General features: G+C 38.0%; 1 protein-coding gene across 4 annotated transcripts in view; it reads left to right on the forward strand.

Moving 5' to 3' along the window:
- TBC1D32 (TBC1 domain family member 32) overlaps positions 1-19,143 on the forward strand; it is a 244,467-nt gene that overhangs the window by 145,389 nt on the left and 79,935 nt on the right. For all 4 annotated transcript variants that reach the window (XR_010336622.1, XM_021666838.2, XM_064360747.1 and 1 more), the window contains 3 exons: positions 8,099-8,221; positions 9,854-9,962; positions 10,791-10,884. Coding sequence is in view for 3 of the 4 variants with exons in the window: in XM_021666838.2 (XP_021522513.2) it covers positions 8,099-8,221; positions 9,854-9,962; positions 10,791-10,884 (326 nt within the window). In the remaining variant the exon portion in view is untranslated. The remainder of the gene's footprint in view (positions 1-8,098; positions 8,222-9,853; positions 9,963-10,790; positions 10,885-19,143) is intronic.

Genomic DNA, 19,143 nt, shown 5'->3' on the forward strand with positions numbered 1-19,143 from the left:
CCTAACTCATACAGACTATTGGCCAAGTTTAGTTTTTTACAGGTTTAGGACTGAGGGCCTTGTTTTCTTGCTAGCTAAAGGCTGGAGGTCCTTTCTTACAGCTATGTATTGAAGGTTGCCCTTAACTAGCACAGGAGACACCCCAACAAGAAGAGCACTACAGTCATGGAATGTAATCTTGTAATCACATACATATAGACACATCCATGGTACCACCTTTACCATACTCCATAGGTTAGAGACATATCATAGGACCTGCCTACACTCAAGAGCAGGGGATCACAGAAGAACGTGAGCACCAGGAGGTGGGGATCTTGGGGGCTACCCTAAGAATCTGGACAATGCAGAGCCATTCTTTCAGTCCGGAAATCCTGACAGTACACGGTTTTAAGCTACTGTCTTATCTAAATTATTGCTATAGCTTTTTAACTGGTTTCTCTTTGTCTACTCCTGCCTAATTTTAGCCTGTTACATGCATAGCAGCTGGAGTGATCCCATCAAAATACAAATCAGGTAATCTCTCCTGTATTCACAAAGTTTTTCATGTCATTAGTATGAAACCAACCCCAGTGATTTCTCATGTCACCGTAACAAAATCCAGAGTCATCACAGTGGATGACTGTGTGATCTGGACCCCACTGATGTGGTTTTGCTGTGTGTCCACACCCGAATCTCATGTCAAGTGTGGGGCCAGGCAGAGCTAATCGAATACCGTTCTCAAGATAGTGAGTTCTCGTGAAATCTGATTTTTTGTTTGTTTGTTTTGTTTTGTTATTTTGAGATGGAGTTTTGCTCTGACACTGAGTCTGGAGTGTAGTGGCACGATCTCAGCTCACTGCAACCTCAGCCTCCCAGGTTCAAGAGATTCTCCTGCCTTAGCCTCCCAACTAACTGGGACTACAGGCATGTGCCATCACACCTGGCTAATTAGTTTTGTAATTTTTTTTTTTTTAGTAGACACAGGGTTTCACCATATTGGCCAGGCTGCTACCTTGTGATCCTCCCACCTCAGGCTCCCAAAGTGCTGAGATTACAGGTGTGAGCCACCATGCCTGGCTGAGATCTGATGATTTTATAAGTATCTGGCATTTCCCCTGCTTGCACTTCTTCCCTTGCCTCCTGCCATGTAGGATGTTCCTTCCACCTTCTGCCATGATTTTGAGGCCTCCCGAAGTATGTGGACTGTGAGTCCATTAAATCTCTTTCCTTTATAAATTACCCAGTCTTGGGTATGTCTTTACCAGCAGTGTGAAAACGGGCTAATACACCTACCTAGTATTGTTTTGACCTTATCTCCTAATACAAATTGAGTATCCCTTATCTGAAATGCTTGGGATCAGAAGTGTTTCAGATTTCATATTTCGAAATACTTGCATATACTTAGTTTGATATCTTGGGGCTAGAGCCCAAGTCTAAACATGAAATACATTTATGTTTCATATAAACCTTATACACAAAGCCTGAAGGTAATTTTATATCTTAAAATTATTTTGTACATGAAACAAAGTTTGTGTACATTGAACTATTAGAAAGCAAATGTATCACTATCTCAGCCACCGGTGTGGATAGTCTGTGGTTGTCTGCTGTCACCATCTTCCCTAAGTCTAAATTTGTATGCTACTGTATTAGTCCATTCTCACATTACTGTAAAGAAATACCTGAGATTGGGTAATTTATAAAGAAAAGTGGTTTAATTGGCTTATGGTTCTGAAGACTATACAAGAACCATAGTAGCTTCTGCTTCTGGAGAGGCCTCAAGAAGCATCCAGTCATGGTGGAAGGCCAAGGGCAAGCAGGAGTCTTACATGGCAGGAGCAGGAGCAAGAGAAAGAGCAAGAGGGGAAGTGCTACACACTTTTAAACAACCAGATCTCGTGAGAACTCATGCACTACCACAAGAACTCACTATCACGAGAACAGCACCAAGGGGATGGTGCTAACCCATTTATGAGAAATTTAACCCCATGATCCACTCCCATCAGGCCCCACCTCCAACATTGTGGATCACAATTTGACATGCGATATGGACAGGGACACATATCCAAACTGTATCAGCTACTTATAAGCAATCATTTCCTTACATTGATTCACACATAGTGTTTAACACTAAAAAATGTGACATACCACTTATACAGTAAAAAAATGACATATTCAGGGTAACTGGCAGCACAGTAGCATCACCAGAACACCTGCATTAGCTGTTAAACATAAAACTGCAGGCTTTTGGCCAGGCATGGTGGTTCACACCTGTGATCCTAGCAGTTTGGGAGGCCGAGGTGGGTGGATCACAAGGTCAGGAGATCGAGATCGTCCTGGCCAGCATGGTGAAACCCTGTCTCTACTAAAAATACAAAAATTAGCCAGGTATGGTGGCATGCATCTGTAGTCCCAGCTACTCAGGAGGCTGAGGCAGGAGAATCACTTGAACCTGGAATACGGAGGTTGCAGTGAGCCGAGATCGCGCCACTGCACTCCAGTCTGGTGACAGAGCAAGACTCCGTCTCAAAAACAAACCAAGACAAAACAAAAATACCAAATAAACAAAGAAAAGTACAGGCTTTCAGTCTCTATCTATGACGCTGTGTTTTGATTAAAAGGTTAGTATACACTGAACAGTAGGAATGCCAAGTAAACTGTGTGTTGTGTATTTTGACTGTGTTGTTTGTGACCCATCACTTGGGGTGGAATTGTTCACTTGTGGCATCATGTTGGTGCTCAAAACATTTTGGATTTTGGAGCATTTTGGATTTTGCATTTTGAAATGTTCAGCCTGTGCTTCTCCCTTTCTTATTCCACTTCAGCTATATTGGCCCCCTTACTGTTCAAACATGTTAGAAATTCTCTCACCTTAGATATTTGGCTGAAGCTATTTGCTCTACCTGGAACACCTTTCCCCCAGATAGCTATATGGCTTGCTTCCTTATTACTTTTAGATCTTTCCTAAGGTGTCACCTTCTTAGTGAGCTCTTTCCTAACCCCCTTATTTAAAACTACATATAGTGATACATTTTTTTCACTCCCTTTTTAAAACTCGTTTTTCACTTTCTTGTTTTAGTTGTATCCATTACTTCTTAATTTTCAATTTTGTTCATTGTCTGCTCCCTTCCTTTAGTATTTAGAGTTCCATAAGGACTGGGATTTTTGTGTGTATGTGTGTTTATTGGTGAATTTCCAACATTTAAAACAGTAGTAGGCACTTAGTAGGTATTCAACCAATGCTTTTCTGAGTAAATTGAAATTTATGTCATTAGTAGATGGATTCACAGAGTTTTATTGTGCTCTAACAATGAATATTCTATCTCCTTTTCCATAGCATGCCTCTTTATTTTATTCTTGTCTATTTGTATTATCTTTAATTTCTAGAACGATGTTAAAAAAAAATAATGGGCAGTTTTGCCTTCCTGATGACCTTAAAGGGAATGCTTTTTCTGTTTATGCTTTTAGCTCTTGTATTGAGCTAAAATTTTAATTTGATTTTTTTTAAATCAAATTAAAGAGGTAACCTTTCTTTAATTTACTCAGAATTTTTTGAAGGACAAGGAGTAGAAAGTAGATGTCAAATCTTAAATCAAATAGCTTTTAAGCATCTGGTTTGATGACTATGAGGCTCTCTTCTGTTACATATTGATGTCCTAAATTACATCAGGAGATACTTTGGGGGTTCTGTGTATTCCATTTCCACTGTTGAAAACAGAGGATTAGACATTGCCTCTTGGCTTACGCTCCTTATTTTTGAGAAATTTATTTTGCTTTTATTTTTCTATTAAAGTTCTCTAGAGAGACAGAACCAATAGGACACATGCATATATAAAAGGGAGTTTATTAAGGAATATTGACTCACACAGTCACAAGGTGAGGTCTCACCATAGGCCATCAGCAAGCAAGGAAGCCAGTTGGAGTCACAAAGCTGAAGAACTTGGCATCCAATGTTGGAGGGCTGGAAGCAGCCAGCATGGGCGAAAGATGTAGGTCAGGAGACTAAACCAGTCTAGTCTTTACATGTTCTTCTGCTGGCTTTTATTCTGTCTGCACTGGCAGCTGATTAGATTGTGCCCACCCAGGTTGAGTGTGGGTCTGCCTTTCCCAGTCCACTGACTCAAATGTTAATCTTTTTTTGGCAGCACCTTCACAGACACACTCAGGAACAATACTTTGCATCCTTCAATACAGTCAAGTTGACACTTAATATTAACCATCACAAGTCCACCCTTTGTCAATGTGAACCCATAAACATCTCCTGAAATCATACATAATCTTCAAATAAAGACAATACTAAGGTTATAATTATGCCTAGCAATACAACTATCCTTCATACAACAGGAAACACACCCCAACCCAAACGCTATTACATAAAGTTAAAAACACTTAAATGCTGATTCGAAGTCAATAACTCTATGTCACATGATAAAGGTGAAAGGAAATAAAAACAAGATATTTTCTTAGTACAAGTGTATACCTGCACAAACATGTTCTTAATAAAATAAGGAAATACTTCTGACAATTATAGTCCTCGTTTCTGCAGCTGGTCACATGATCATAGCTGGTATTAATTACCACCTTACTCTACTATCCATTCTGTATTCCCTTTGCCTTCAGCAAGCACCTCAGCAGGTCATGGTTTTTTACCTGGCAGTGTGACCCAAACCTTCATTCCTGAAGGGTCTAGGCCATTAGTAGTCCTGCCTAGATTTGGCTGTTACAGATTCCCATTGACCTTAATCACAGGGCTTGGTAATACTAAGGCACACCCTAATGGATCTCCTGTATTCCACACATACTCTTTCTTACCCGCATTGTGAAGTAGTACACTGATTTCATCTTGGTAATCCGGGTCAGTCACCCTAGCCAATAGTTTATATCCCTTCTTAGCCTGTTGACTTAAAGGTAGGAAGAGCCCAAAATTTGCTGTATTAGTCTATTTTCACACTGCTGATAAAGACATACCCGAGACTGGGTAGTTTATAAAGAAAAAGAGGTGTAATGGACTCACAGTTCCACATGGGTGGGGAGGCCTCACAATCATGGTAGAAGGTGAAAGACACATCTTACATGGTGGCAGACAAGAGAGAATGAGAACCAAGTAAAAGGGGTTTCCGCTCATAAAATCATCAGCTCTCATGAGACTTATTCACTACCAAAAGAACAATATGGAGGAAATTGCCCCCATGATTTAGTTATCTCCCAGCAGGGCCCACCCATAACACATGGGAATTATGGGAGCTACAATTTGGGATGAGATTTGAGTGAGGGCACAGCCAAATCATATCAACTTTCTTTTTGAGAAATTTTTTCTTTTTTCTTTTTTTTTTTAACATTATGGACAGCCATAATATCCTGTCTCATTCTTTCCCTTCCCCAGCACCATTTGTCCTATTTTTACTTCCTTTGGCTGCCCTTCAATTCATTTTGTGGTTAAAAATTTCTGTGATGTGCTGTTTTTCTCCCTCCTCCATGCTTTTCAGTTATTTCTAAGATGAGAAAGGGAAATGCCAGCATACACTATCATCTTCTCACTAGAAATCTAAGATGTCTTTCATTTTGCTTTCATCTATATTTTATCTAACAAAAATATTTTTATTTCTGTAAACTCTATGTATTATAGTTTTCTTTCTGTGAAAGATTAGAGAATACCTCTCTAAAGTGATGACATTGGATCTTAGTTTTATATGCATTTGAATATTATTATTATTATTATTATTTTTTCTTTGAGACAGAGTTTTGCTCTTGTTACCCAGGCTGGAGTGCAATGGCGCGATCTCGGCTCACCGCAACCTCTGCCTCCTGGGTTCAGGCAATTCTCCTACCTCAGCCTCCTGAGTAGCTGGGATCACAGGCACGCGCCACCGTGCCCAGCTAATTTTTTTTTTTTTTTTCGTAGAGACGGGGTTTCACCATGTTGACCAGGTTGGTCTCGATCTCACGACCTCGTGATCCACCCGCCTCGGCCTCCCAAAGTGCTGGGATTACAGGCGTGAGCCACCGCGCCCGGCCCACATTTGAATATTTTGGCCACTTTCTAGAGAGTGACATTGAATTGCTATCTTTGACTTTTAAAGGCATCTACCAAACTTTTTTCTCTTATGTGTACTTTTGTACAAGTAAAACATGCAGTTGTACCAAAACTCAAAGATCAACATAAAAATATACAGTAAGGGGGGAGGGACAGCAGGGGGTGGGGACTTGGGGAGAGATAGCATGGGGAGAAATGCCAGATATAGGTGATGGGGAGGAAGGCAGCAAATCACACTGCCATGTGTGTACCTATGCAACAATCTTGCATGTTCTTCACATGTATACCCCAAAACCTAAAATGCAATAAAAAAAATATGCAGTAAGAAGTAAATTCTCTGGTTGTCAGACCACCACTGCAGAGATAACAGTTCTTCCTACTTTCTTTTCTCCCCTGTGATAGATATTTTATGTAAAAACAAGTATACATTTATGTGTATATTCTTGTTTTTCTATTTTTCATTCAAATGCTAGTACTAGACATAATATTTTGTGCCTCCCCTTTTTCAATTAATATACCTTAGAGATAATTCTTTATTAAAACCATAAGCTACTGTGTCCTAATATTTGCAAAGTATACCACTTAAAAAATACCCCGGACATTTAAACATTTTTCTATGAATGGAGAGTGATTGATTGACTCATTGATTGCTATGTGGCCACTCTGCAATAAATATCCTTGTATGTAAGCCATTGTATTCATATATCACTCTATCTCTAAGATAAATCAGTAGGTGTTATTGGAAGGTTGGTTTCTTTTTGGATCTCCTGTTTCCTCAAATGTCACCTTTCAGAGAGACCTTACCTAACCGCCCCACTCTACCATAGCCCCCCAACATTGTCATTATATCATCTTTATTTGAACACTTTTTAATCATAGAATTTTTAAACATATAAAAAAGTAGTGAATAGTATAATCTTTCATGTGCCCGTCATTCATCTTTATTATTTATCATTATTTCGCTAGTCTTGTTTCCTCTCTCTCCCTCCACATACATTTTTTTCTTAAGTACTTTAAGGCAAATTTTAGATATGCTGTTTTATATATAAAACATTCAGTGCATATCTCTAATAAATAAGGACATGTTTAAAAACAAAGCAAAACAAAACAAAACCCTTCCCACTTTGCCACTGTTACAGCTAACAAAATTAGCAGTATTTCTCTGATCTCATCTCATACCACTCCCATATTTTCCTATAGGATTTAAAAATGCACTTTTAAAGTTTGCTTGAATTAAGATCAAAACAAAATCTTGACATTTGGTCCTTTTCTTTTAAAAAAAAAGCTTGTAAGAGTTTCTTTTTCCCTCTGTTTTTTATGACTTTTTCTTTTCTGAACAAATAATATATGTTGTAATGTGTAGGATTCTCAAAACTCTGAATTTGGTTGTCTGTTTTCTCCTTACAATGTTTTTTTAAATATGTTTCTCTAATGCCTGTATCTCCTGTAAAGTGAGAATAAGTTGTGTAGAATTGATTAGATTGAGATTCCGTTTCCTGGGCAAGAATACCTCATAAATGGTGCAGCATGTGTCCTCTTGCATTATAATAGGAGACACATGATTTCTGCTTGTAGCTTTTAATAATGTTAAGATAGATAAGTGGGCTTAGGTGTTCTCAGCTTGATCTGACAATTATAAAATAGGCCATTGACATTTTATCTAATGAACATTTTCTGGATTGGCAGCAAAATGATGATTCTATCATAACTTTGGTAATTAACTGCTGAATAAAAAGTTACGGCAATTTGGAGATTTTCTGGATTTGCTAATGTTCTCTGATGAATTTTTAAATTAAGTGGCGGTTGAGAAGAAAATTTACTATTTATGTAGATTTAGATACATTTTTAAAAATCTAGATTAGAAATTATCCATGGTCTTACAAAAATACTCAGTAAGAACAACTTTTGAAGAGGAGATTACCATTCTAATTGATTAAAAATATATCTGAAATAACTAAATGAACTAAATGACACTTGCTGTGGAATTTATATTTTGATGTACAGGTATTACTTTGAGACATCAAGGGTGCAATTATGCTTTGGGGACATATTTTACACAATCTACTTTTATTTTTCTTTTTTATATAGATTATTAAGTGTGATATGCTGTGATCTGGACACTCTTCTCCTATTAGAGGCTCAGTATCAAGTATCTGAAATGTTATTAAATGCTCAAGAAGAAAATATCTTAGAGACTTCTGAGAGCCACAGGTAAAAATGAGTGATTAAAACACAACAGCAGTTTTCTTTAGAGATATTTTGTTAAGACAGTAATTTTTGGTATAGTTTGTTTAATGTTTTTCTGCTGTCTAAATTCAATAGATTTTAATAACAACAGAGTATGAAACAACTAAAGTGTAAATGTTACAGAAAGGTTATGATAGAAGTGTTTGAAGAGTGCTTGCAGAGTACTGCTTTCAAAGTCTGTTGCTTTTGTTGCATGTGGGTGTGTGTGTGTGTGTGTGTGGTGTATATAGGTAATACATAAAATTTTAGTTAAGACCTAACTTTATTAATGGTTCCATGAAATTGTATCACCTTTTAATATAGCTGCTAGTTTAAGATGACCCATTGAACAAAATGTTTTATTTTGTGCCCTTTGCAGAGGCACTCTTTACTCCATCCTCTTAATTACATTAGTTCATAGTCATAAATTCTGATTATTTCCAAAATGAGGTTATGGTAATATTCTGATAAGTTTTTTCATTAATAAATCACACTTGCCATTACCTCAGTTTGGCTGACTGTTGTCACATTCAATAGCTGACACTGCCTTTATGTCTAATTTATTTAAAAAAAGAGTATGTCTGCATCCTAGCCAGGTCTTGGAAAATTATTATAGAGTATATTACTTAATACTCTAGATTTTGTATAGAAGGAAAATATTAACAGCTGCAGAGTATGGAGGCTGCTCATAAGCAACATTTAGATTTTGAATTTCAGGCACCAGGTCTAAAACTTAAGAAAACCTTGACTGAAAATACAATTGTTGAATTCACCATAGAAATAATGCATGTCAGAATGGCTATTATTTAAAAGTCAAAAAACAACATGATACTGGTGTGGTTGTGGAGAAAAGGGAATGTTTTTACACTGGTGGTGGGAGTGTAAATTAGTTCAACCATTGTGGAGGACAGTGTGGCGATTCCTCAAAGACCTAAAGACAGAAATAGCATTTGAGTCAGCAATCCCGTTACTGGGTATGTACCAAAGGAATATAAATCATTCTCTTATAAAGATACAGGCACACTTATTTTCATTGCAGCACTATTCATAATAGCAAAGACATGGAATCTACCCAAATGCCCATCAATAATAGAAAATTTGATACATACACACCATGGAATACTATGCAGCCACAGAAAGGAAGATCATATCCTTTGCAGGGACATGAATGGAGCTGGAGGCCATTATCCTCAGAAAATGAACACAGGATTAGAAAACCAAATACTCCATGTTCCCACTTATAAGTAGGAGCCGAATGATGAGAACATATGGACACATGGTAGGGAACAATACACTCTGGGGCCTGTTAGTAGGTGAAGCTGGAGAGGAAGGAGAGCATCAGAAAGAACAGCTCATGGATGCAGGCTTAATACCTAGGTGATGGGATGATCTGTGCAGCAAACCACCATGGCACATGTTTACCTGTTTAACAAACCTGAACATCTGGCACATATATCCCAAACTTAAAAATATATATAAATGTTAAATGCAGTAAAGAAAAAGAAAAACATTCATGAATATTTCTACCTTTTTTCTTTACAATCCAGAGACTTGATTTAAAAATTAACACATGTTCAATCAAAGGGATGATAAAAGTGATACATTTATGTTTTTCAGGGACTTTATAATTGATGGCTTATCAGTAGAGAGAAATCATGTTCTTATTAGAATAAATCTTGTTGGTGGGCCATTAGAACGGATTTTGCCTCCGAGAACGCTAGAACAGGTGAGTGTGGGGCAAAGAGAAGTGGGATTTGTTTTTCTGACATATTTTTAAGCAAGATAGCCAACTCAAAGTGACCCTAAACTTTACTTCTTAAATGTCTGCATCACAGAGTTGAACTTATTACTTGAAAATATTTAGGATGCAAATAAATACTTTCAAACTAAAATAATATTTTTGATGTCCAGGGGTCATGAATGCTAAAGTAGGGTAGGTATTGTTTGCATGTGTAGTGAAGTAGGTATTGCTTTATTAAAAAGTTGTCATTTTGCCTGTGTGTCTTTGAATATACTTTCAATGTCTTTCTCTTTCATGATATTTAACTTTTATTATTAAATTACTTATTTTTTATTATATTGGCAATATTGAGTACCTTTCCTTCCATCAATATTCAAGTATGGGTTTCTCATGGAGGTTTGTCATTTGTTTTCATTGTTGTTAAGAACATTCTTGCTTTGACTGTAACTCTTGGAAAGATTTGATGGAAACAATTGACAGCACAAGAAAAAAGTTTTGTAGAAAAAACCACAGGTATATTTTGAAGATTATAATTTTCCTTTTATGAAAAAAAAAAGCAATTCTGCTTGCAACAAGTTACTGTATGTTTGTCCACAGTTCTAATTTAATATTGTTTCTGTTATAGCTTGTTTTAATTATTACCCATTGGAATATTGAAGTATAGTACCAAATAGCTATTGGTTAGTTGGGCAATAACTATAGAATTTATGAGCAAGAAAGGCCAGTTTAAATTAATGATATTTCAGTTAGCTTTAAAATTCAATATTATTTTAAACCGCTTCCTAAAGTCATCTGATCTTACTTCTTTTTTAGAATGATAATCCATATCCTTGGCCAATGTTTTCATCATATCCTTTGCCAGACTGCTATCTGTCAGATATTGCAAGAAATTCTGATATAAAACAAGGTAAACTGTTTACCATCAAATGCCTTACTATTTTTTAAAGCTTTTGTTATAATTTGAAAAAAAGAAAATATTAAGGAAGATGAATATTGACTATACTTAGCGTGTATATATGGATGCATTTATGCCTATTTCTTTGTATTTTTATTACTTCATGTATCTTACTAACTTGGTACAGTCATGTGCTCCATAATGACATTTGGTTAATGATGGATCAAGTATACAAAGGTAGTCTTATAAGATTATCATACTGTTATTATTTTTGCTGTACTTTTAAAAATCTTTAAGTATGTTTAGATACACAAATACCATTGTGCTACAATTGCCTACAATATTCAGTACAGTAGCATGCTGTATAGGTTTCTAGTCTAGGAGCAATAAACTCCTAGGATTGTGTAAAAGCAGTCTACAGTGTTAACAGAGTGACAAAATTGCTTGAGGATACAATTCTCAAAATATATTCTCATTGTTAATCAGTGCGTGACTATTTGTATGAGGCTAAATAATTCTTATTTCTTGTAGCTAAGGTGTAGCTGATCTGTCCAGTAGCAACAGCTGTTTGATTAAAAAAAAGTAATGATTTTTGATTTGTCGAATTAATTCTAGGTGTAACTGCTGTGTGCTATACACAAGCCTTGTGTACTCAAAAACTGAAATTAGTAAAGATTATGATTCCTACCTCTGTGGAGTCATGAACTCTTACAGAATACATTTAAGTAATTAGATAATTGTATAGTAGTATGATGTGATGGAAGTAAATAGAAAAATGTATAGCCTGCTAGGATAGTGCATAAGCAGGATACCCTTCCAAAGAAGGTTATGTATATAATGAGGCATGTAGTTTAAATATGTATTTTCTGGATACTAGAAGAGCTTTTTTTTTTTTTTTTTTTTTTTTGGTGGAGGAAGCAGCAGAGGGGCTGGAAGAAGCAAGTTATAGTCAGAGAACTGTGGGTAGTTCAATGATGTCTGAGATCTGGAATGTGACAGTAAGAGTGACAGGAAGTAAGACAACGTGTATGCCCAGCCGTAAGACCAGTAGAGCTCAAACTCAGGTGTATAGACATTATCTTATGAGCAGCTAAAATTCAGAGTTTTTAGACTAGAGAATTATAGACAAAAGATGAAGTTATGTGGCCTATCTGCAGGCCACCACTCTTAAACTGTAAGACTACTGGGTAGAAGCCCAGATTACAACACCAAAAATATTTTGCCAGTATGCAGTGCCTGTGAAGTTTTGTAAGGCAAAATTTCAGTCACAAATGAAGATTCTGTATGGAGTTACAGCACTCTGAAAGCACACAGAAACAAAGCCAACTGACTGTACTCAATTTACCTCACAGTTAAAGGACCACCAGCCCTCCACATGGTAATTCAAAAAGCCAGAGTGTCCTTTTACCTCCTAACAAATGCACTAATCCCCCAGCAATGATTCTTAACAAGACTGAAAGGACTGAACTGGTAACCAACGCAATGGGAAAAAATTTTTGCAATCTACCCATCTGACAAAGGGCTAATATCCAGAATCTACAAAGAACTAAAACAGATATACAAGAAAAAAACAAACCCATTCAAAAATGGGTGAAGGACCTGAACAGACACTTTTCAAAAAAAGATATATATGAGGCCAACAAACATATGAAAAAATGCTCATCATCACTGGTCATTAGAGAAATGCAAATCAAAACCACATTGTGATACCATCTCACGCCAGTCAGAATGGCGATCATTAAAAAATCTGGAGACAACAGATGCTGGAGAGGATGTGGAGAAATAGGAACACTCTTACACTGTTGGTGGGAGTGTAAATTAGTTCAACCATTGTGGAAGACAGTGTGGCGATTCCTCAAGGACCTAGAAATAGAAATTCCATTTGACCCAGCAATCTTATTACTAGGTATATATCCAAAGGATTGTACGTCATTCTATTATAAAGACACATGCAAATGTATGTTTATTGCGGCACTGTTTACAATAGCAAAGACCTGGAATCAACCCAAATGCCCATCAATGATAGACTGGACAAGGAAAATGTGCCACATATACACCATGGAATACTATGCAGCCATAAAAAATGATGAGTTCTTGTCCTTTGTAGGGAGATGGATGAATCTAGAAACCATCATTCTCAGCAAACTGACACAAGAACAGAAAATCAAACACCGCATGTTTTCACTCATGGGTGGGTGTTGAACAGTGAGAACACATGGACACAGGGAGGGAAGCATCACACACTGGGGTGTGTTGTGGGGGACTAGGGGAGGTACAGCAGTGGGTAGGGAGTTGGGGAGGGATAACACGGGGAGAAATGCCAGGTATAGGTGACAGGGGGATGGAGATAGCAAACTACATTGCCATGTGTGTACCTATGCAACAATCCTGCATGTTCTTCACATGTACCCCAGAACCTAAAGTGCAATGAAAAAAAAAAATTGAAAGGACTGAAATGACAGACCTAGGATTCAGAATCTGACTGGTAAGGAAACTCTTTGAGATCCAGGAGAAAGTTGAAACTCAATCCCAGAAATCCAAGGAATCCAGTGCAGTGATCAAGGAGCTAAAAGAAAAAATAGGCATTTCAAGTAAGAACTAAACGGAACCTCTGGAATTGAATAATTCACTTTAAGTATTTCATAATTAGTCATAAAGCATAGTCAGAAGTATTAACAGCAGAATAGACCAAGTTGAGGAAAGAATCTCAAATCTTGAAAACTGGTTCTTGAATCAACTAAGGCAGACACAAAGAAAAAAGAATTTTAAAAAATCACAAAACTTCCAAGAAATATAGGATTATGTAGAGACAAAATCTGTGATTCATTGGCATTCTTGAGAGAGAAGGAGAAAGATAAGTAACTTGGAAAACATTTGAAGTCCATGAAAATTTCCCCAATCTTGCTAGACATGTAGACATAAGAATTCAAGAAATATGGAGATCCCTTGCAAGCTACTGTACAAGACGACCATCCCCAGACACACAGTCATCAGATTTACCAAGTTACAGCAAAAGAAAAAACTTAAAGGCAGCCAGAGAGAAAGGTCAGTTCACCTACAAAGGGACACTCACAACAAATTTTTCAGCAGAAACCTTGAAGCCAGAAGAGATTGGAGGCCTGTTTTCATCATTTTTAAGGTAAAGAAATTTCAACCAAGAATTTTGTATGCCATCAAATTCAGCTTCAGGGTAAAGGAGAAATAAAATCCTTCTCAGATAAGCAACTACTAAGGGAATTCATTTTTTTGATGAGGAAATAAATGGAATGGAATAAAAATAAATATGGAAAAAAATGGAATAAAATAAATAGAAATGGAAATTAATACCAAGATCTCTCAAATCTACATATAAAACATGTAAATTAAACAACTAACTCTTTATAACCCTTGAGTGAACAATGAAATTAAGTCAGAAATGAAAACTTTCTTTGAAATTAATGAAAATAGAGATACAACTTACATCTTTCGGTTGCAGCTAAATCTGTGTTAAGAGAAAAGTTTATAGTCATAAGGCTTTCATCAAGAGATTAAAAATATCTTAAATTAATGATCTATTATCTCTAGAGGAAATAGAAAAAAAAAAAACAAACCCATCTGACTCCAGAGTTAGCAGAAGAAAATAAATAATTAAAATCAAAGAAAAACTGAAATTGTGACACAGACATCCATAAAAAAGATAAATGAAACTAGTAATTGATTTTCCAAAAGGAACAACAAGATTGATAGAGTGCTACCTAGATTATCAAAGAAAAAAAAAAGATCCAAATGAGCACAATCAAAAATGATAATAAAGACGACATTACAGCTGATCCCACAGAAATACAAAAGATCAAAATAAAAAAGAGACTATTATGAACACCTCAATGCACACAAATTAGAAAGCCTAGAGGATACTGATAAGTTCCTGGATCCTGGAAACACAATGCCCCAAGATTGAACCAAGAAGAAAGTAAAATCTTGAACATACCAGTAACAAGTTTCAGAAGTGAATCGGTAATACAAAGCCTCCCAACCAGAAAAAGCCTGGGACCGAATGGATTCATACAGAATTCTACTAGATGTATAAAGAACTGATATCAATCCTACTGAAACTATTCCAAAAAGTTAAAGGGGAGGGGCTTCTTTATAACTTATTTTACAAAGCCAATAACATCCCGATACCAAAATTTGACAGATAACGATAAAAGAAAACTTTAGGCCAAATATTCTTGATGAACATAAGCAAAAAAAATTTTTGACAAAATACTACCAAACCAAATCCAGGTTTTTTTCAAGATGGCCGATTAGGAGGAAGTCGGGATCGCAGCTCCAAAAGAAGGTGCAGAGGGTGAGTGGACGCCGCGTTTCCAGACAGATTTTTACTGACCACAGACCAGGGGATTAACAGGAGGAGGAGCCGCACGGGTCACCAGCGCCGCTGGTTCGAGCGGAGCGGCGCGCCCCTCGGCCTACGCCATGAGGTGGGGGGCGGCGGATCCACGTACAGAGCGAGAGAGACTGAATCACCTCTGAACCAGCAAGGGGAGCTGAAGCAGGGATTCAAGCCAGGACACTCCCGGGCAAGGGCGCGCCACGAATCTCAGAGCCGCTGCTTTGGCTGATGCAGCGGCTCACAGGGCAGCGGATTTTTACTGCCCACAGACCAGGAGATTCACAGGTGGAAAAGCTCCACGGGTTGCCAGCGCCGCTGGTTGGACTGGCGCGGCTGCTCTGCCTGCACCCGAGGCAGGGAGCAGCGGCCCCTTGTGCAGAGTGAGCGAGACCGGATCCCCTCTGGGCCAGCAAGGGGAGCTGAGGCAGGGACTCAACCCAAGAGATTCCCCAGCAAAGAGGACGCCTCCGGAAACACGGCTGAACACGGGACGGTCCAGCTCTGTGGAGGAGGGGTGTCACCCACCGGGAAACACCCTGCAGTTCCCAGGACAATTTGCCCACAGCAGCTCAACGAAGCCTCTGCAGGCGGAGTGTGACTAGGCTGCCACCTTGTGGGCAGGGAAAACCATTGCAACAGCGGAAAATCATAACGCCCTAATTCCCTGGTACAGACCACCTAGGGGGAAGAAAAGGGGGTTTATGAGTTCAGCTACTGCAGACTTAAAATTACCAAAATCAGAAAGACAGCAACTACAAAGTCGATAGGTGGATAAATCCACAAAGATGGGAAGAAACCAGCGCAAAAAGGATGAAAACACCCAAAACCAGAACACCTGTCCTCCTACAAGGGAGCACAACTCCTCACCAGCAAGGGAACAAGACTGGATGGAGAATGAGCGTGATGAAATGACAGAATCAGCTTTCAGAAAGTGGATAATAAGAAACTTCCGTGAGCTAAAAGAACATATTCTAACCCAATGCAAAGAAACTAAGAACCTTGAAAAAAGACTTGACGAAATGTTAACGAGAATGGACAACTTAGAGAGGAATATGAGCGAATTGATGGAGCTGAAAAACACAACACGAGAACTTCGCGAAGCATGCCCAAGTTTCAACAGCCGAATTGACCAAGCAGAAGAAAGGATATCAGAGGTCGAAGATCAACTCAATGAAATAAAACGAGAAGGCAAAATTAGAGAAAACAGGGTAAAAAGGAATGAACAGAGTCAACAAGAAATATGGGACTATGTGAAAAGACCTAATCTACGTTTGATAGGTGTACCTGAATGTGACGAAGAGAATGCATCCAAGCTGGAAAATACTCTTCAGGATATTATCCAGGAAAACTTCCCCAACCTAGCAAGGCAGGCCAATATTCAAGTCCAGGAAATACAAAGAACACCACAAAGATATTCCTCTAGAAGAGCAACCCCAAGGCACATAATCATCAGATTCGCCAGGGTTGAAATGAAGGAGAAAATACTAAGGGCAGCCAGAGAGAAAGGTCGGGTTACCCACAAAGGGAAGCCCATCAGACTTACAGCAGATCTCTCAGCAGAAACCCTACAGGCCAGAAGGGAGTGGGGGCCGATATTCAACATCCTTAAAGAAAAGAACTTTCAACCCAGAATTTCATATCCAGCCAAACTAAGCTTCATAAGTGAAGGAAAAATAAAATCCTTTGAGAACAAGCAAGCACTCAGAGATTTCACCACCACCAGACCAGCTTTACAAGAGCTCCTGAAGGAGGCACTACACATAGAAAAAGACAACCAGTACCAGCCACTCCAAAAATGCACGAAATGGTAAAGAGCATCAACACAATGAAGAATCTGCATCAACCAATGGGCAAAACAGCCAGCTAGCATCAAAATGACAGGATCAAATTCACACATAACAATATTAACCCTAAATGTAAACGGACTAAATGCCCCAATCAAAAGAGACAGATTGGCAAATTGGATAAAAAGCCAAAACCCATCAGTGTGCTGTATCCAGGAAACCCACCTCACAAGCAAGGATACACAAAGGCTCAAAATAAAGGGATGGAGGAAGATTTACCAAGCAAATGGAGAACAAAAAAAAGCAGGAGTTGCAATTCTCATCTCTGATAAAATAGACTTTAAAGCCACAAAGATCAAAAGAGACAAAGAAGGACATTAAATAATGGTAAAAGGATCAATGCAACAAGAAGAGCTAACGATCCTAAATATATATGCACCTAATACAGGAGCACCTAGATACATAAGGCAAGTTCTTAAAGACTTACAAAGAGACCTAGACTCCCACACAATAATAGTGGGAGACTTCAACACCCCGTTGTCAATATTAGACAGATCAACGAGACAGAAAATTAACAAGGATATCCAGGACTTGAACTCAGACCTGGACCAAGCAAACCTAATAGACATTTGCAGAACTCTCTACCCCAAATCCACAGAATATACATTCTTCTCAGCACCACATCACACCTCCTCTAAAATTGACCACATAATTGGAAGTAAATCACTCCTCAGCAAATGCAAAAGAACGGAAACCATAACAAACAGTCTCTCAGACCACAGTGCAATCAAGTTAGAACTCAGAATTCAGAAGCCAACCCAGAACCGCACAGCCTCATGGAAATTGAACAACTTTCTCCTGAATGTTGACTGGATAAACACTGAAATGAAGGCAGAAATAAAGATGTTCTTCGAAACCAACGAGAACGAAGACACCACATACCAGAATCTCTGGGACACATTTAAAGCAGTCTCTAGAGGAAAATATATAGCAATAGGTGCCCACATGAGAAGAAAGGAGAGATCTAAAATTGACACTCTATCGTCAACATTGAAAGAGCTAGAGGAGCAAGATCAAAAAAACTCAAAACCTAGCAGAAGACAAGAAATAACTAAGATCAAAGCAGAATTGAAGGAGATAGAGACATGAAAAACCTTTCAAAAAGTCAATAAATCCAGGAGCTGGTTTTTTGAAAAGATCAACAAAATAGACAGACCACTATCCAGACTAATAAAAAAGAAAAGAGAGAATAACCAAATAGATGCAGTAAAAAATGATAAAGGGGATATCACCACAGATGCCAGAGAAATTCAAACCATCATCAGAGATTATTACAAACAACTCTATGCACATAAACTAGAAAACCTGGAAGAATTGGATAAATTCCTGGACAGTTGCCTCCTCCCAAGCCTAAACCAGGAAGAAGTTGAAACCCTGAATAGACCAATAACAAGGTCTGAAGTCGAGGCAGCAATTAAGAGCCTACCACCCAAAAAAAGCCCAGGTCCAGATGGGTTCACAGCCGAATTCTACCAGACATACAAAGAGGAACTGGTACCATTCCTACTGAAACTATTTCAAATAATCCAAAAAGAAGGAATCTTTCCCAAATCATTTTATGAGACCAACATCATCCTAATACCAAAACCCGGCAGAGACTCAACAAGAAAAGAAAATTACAGGCCAATATCCATGATGAACATAGATGCAAAAATCTTCAATAAAATACTGGCAAGCCGATTGCAACAGCACATCAAAAAGCTTATCCACCATGATCAAGTAGGATTCATCCCGGGGATGCAAGGCTGGTTCAATATACGCAAGTCTATAAATGTAATTCACCACATAAACAGAACCAAAGACAAAAACCACATGATTATCTCAACTGATGCAGAGAAGGCCTTCGACAAAATTCAACAGCCCTTTATGCTAAAAACTCTCAATAAACTAGGTATCGACGGAACGTACCTCAAAATAATAAAAGCTATTTATGACAAACCAACAGCCAATATCATATTGAATGGGCAAAAACTGGAAGCATTCCCTTTGAAATCTGGCACTAGACAAGGATGCCCTCTCTCACCACTCCTGTTCAATATAGTACTGGAAGTTCTA

This window comes from Aotus nancymaae, unplaced genomic scaffold, assembly GCF_030222135.1.
Source record: "Aotus nancymaae isolate 86718 unplaced genomic scaffold, 86718_ANA_hifiasm-v0.15.2.pri h1tg000040l, whole genome shotgun sequence".
In the NCBI taxonomy this organism is placed as follows: domain Eukaryota; kingdom Metazoa; phylum Chordata; class Mammalia; order Primates; family Aotidae; genus Aotus; species Aotus nancymaae.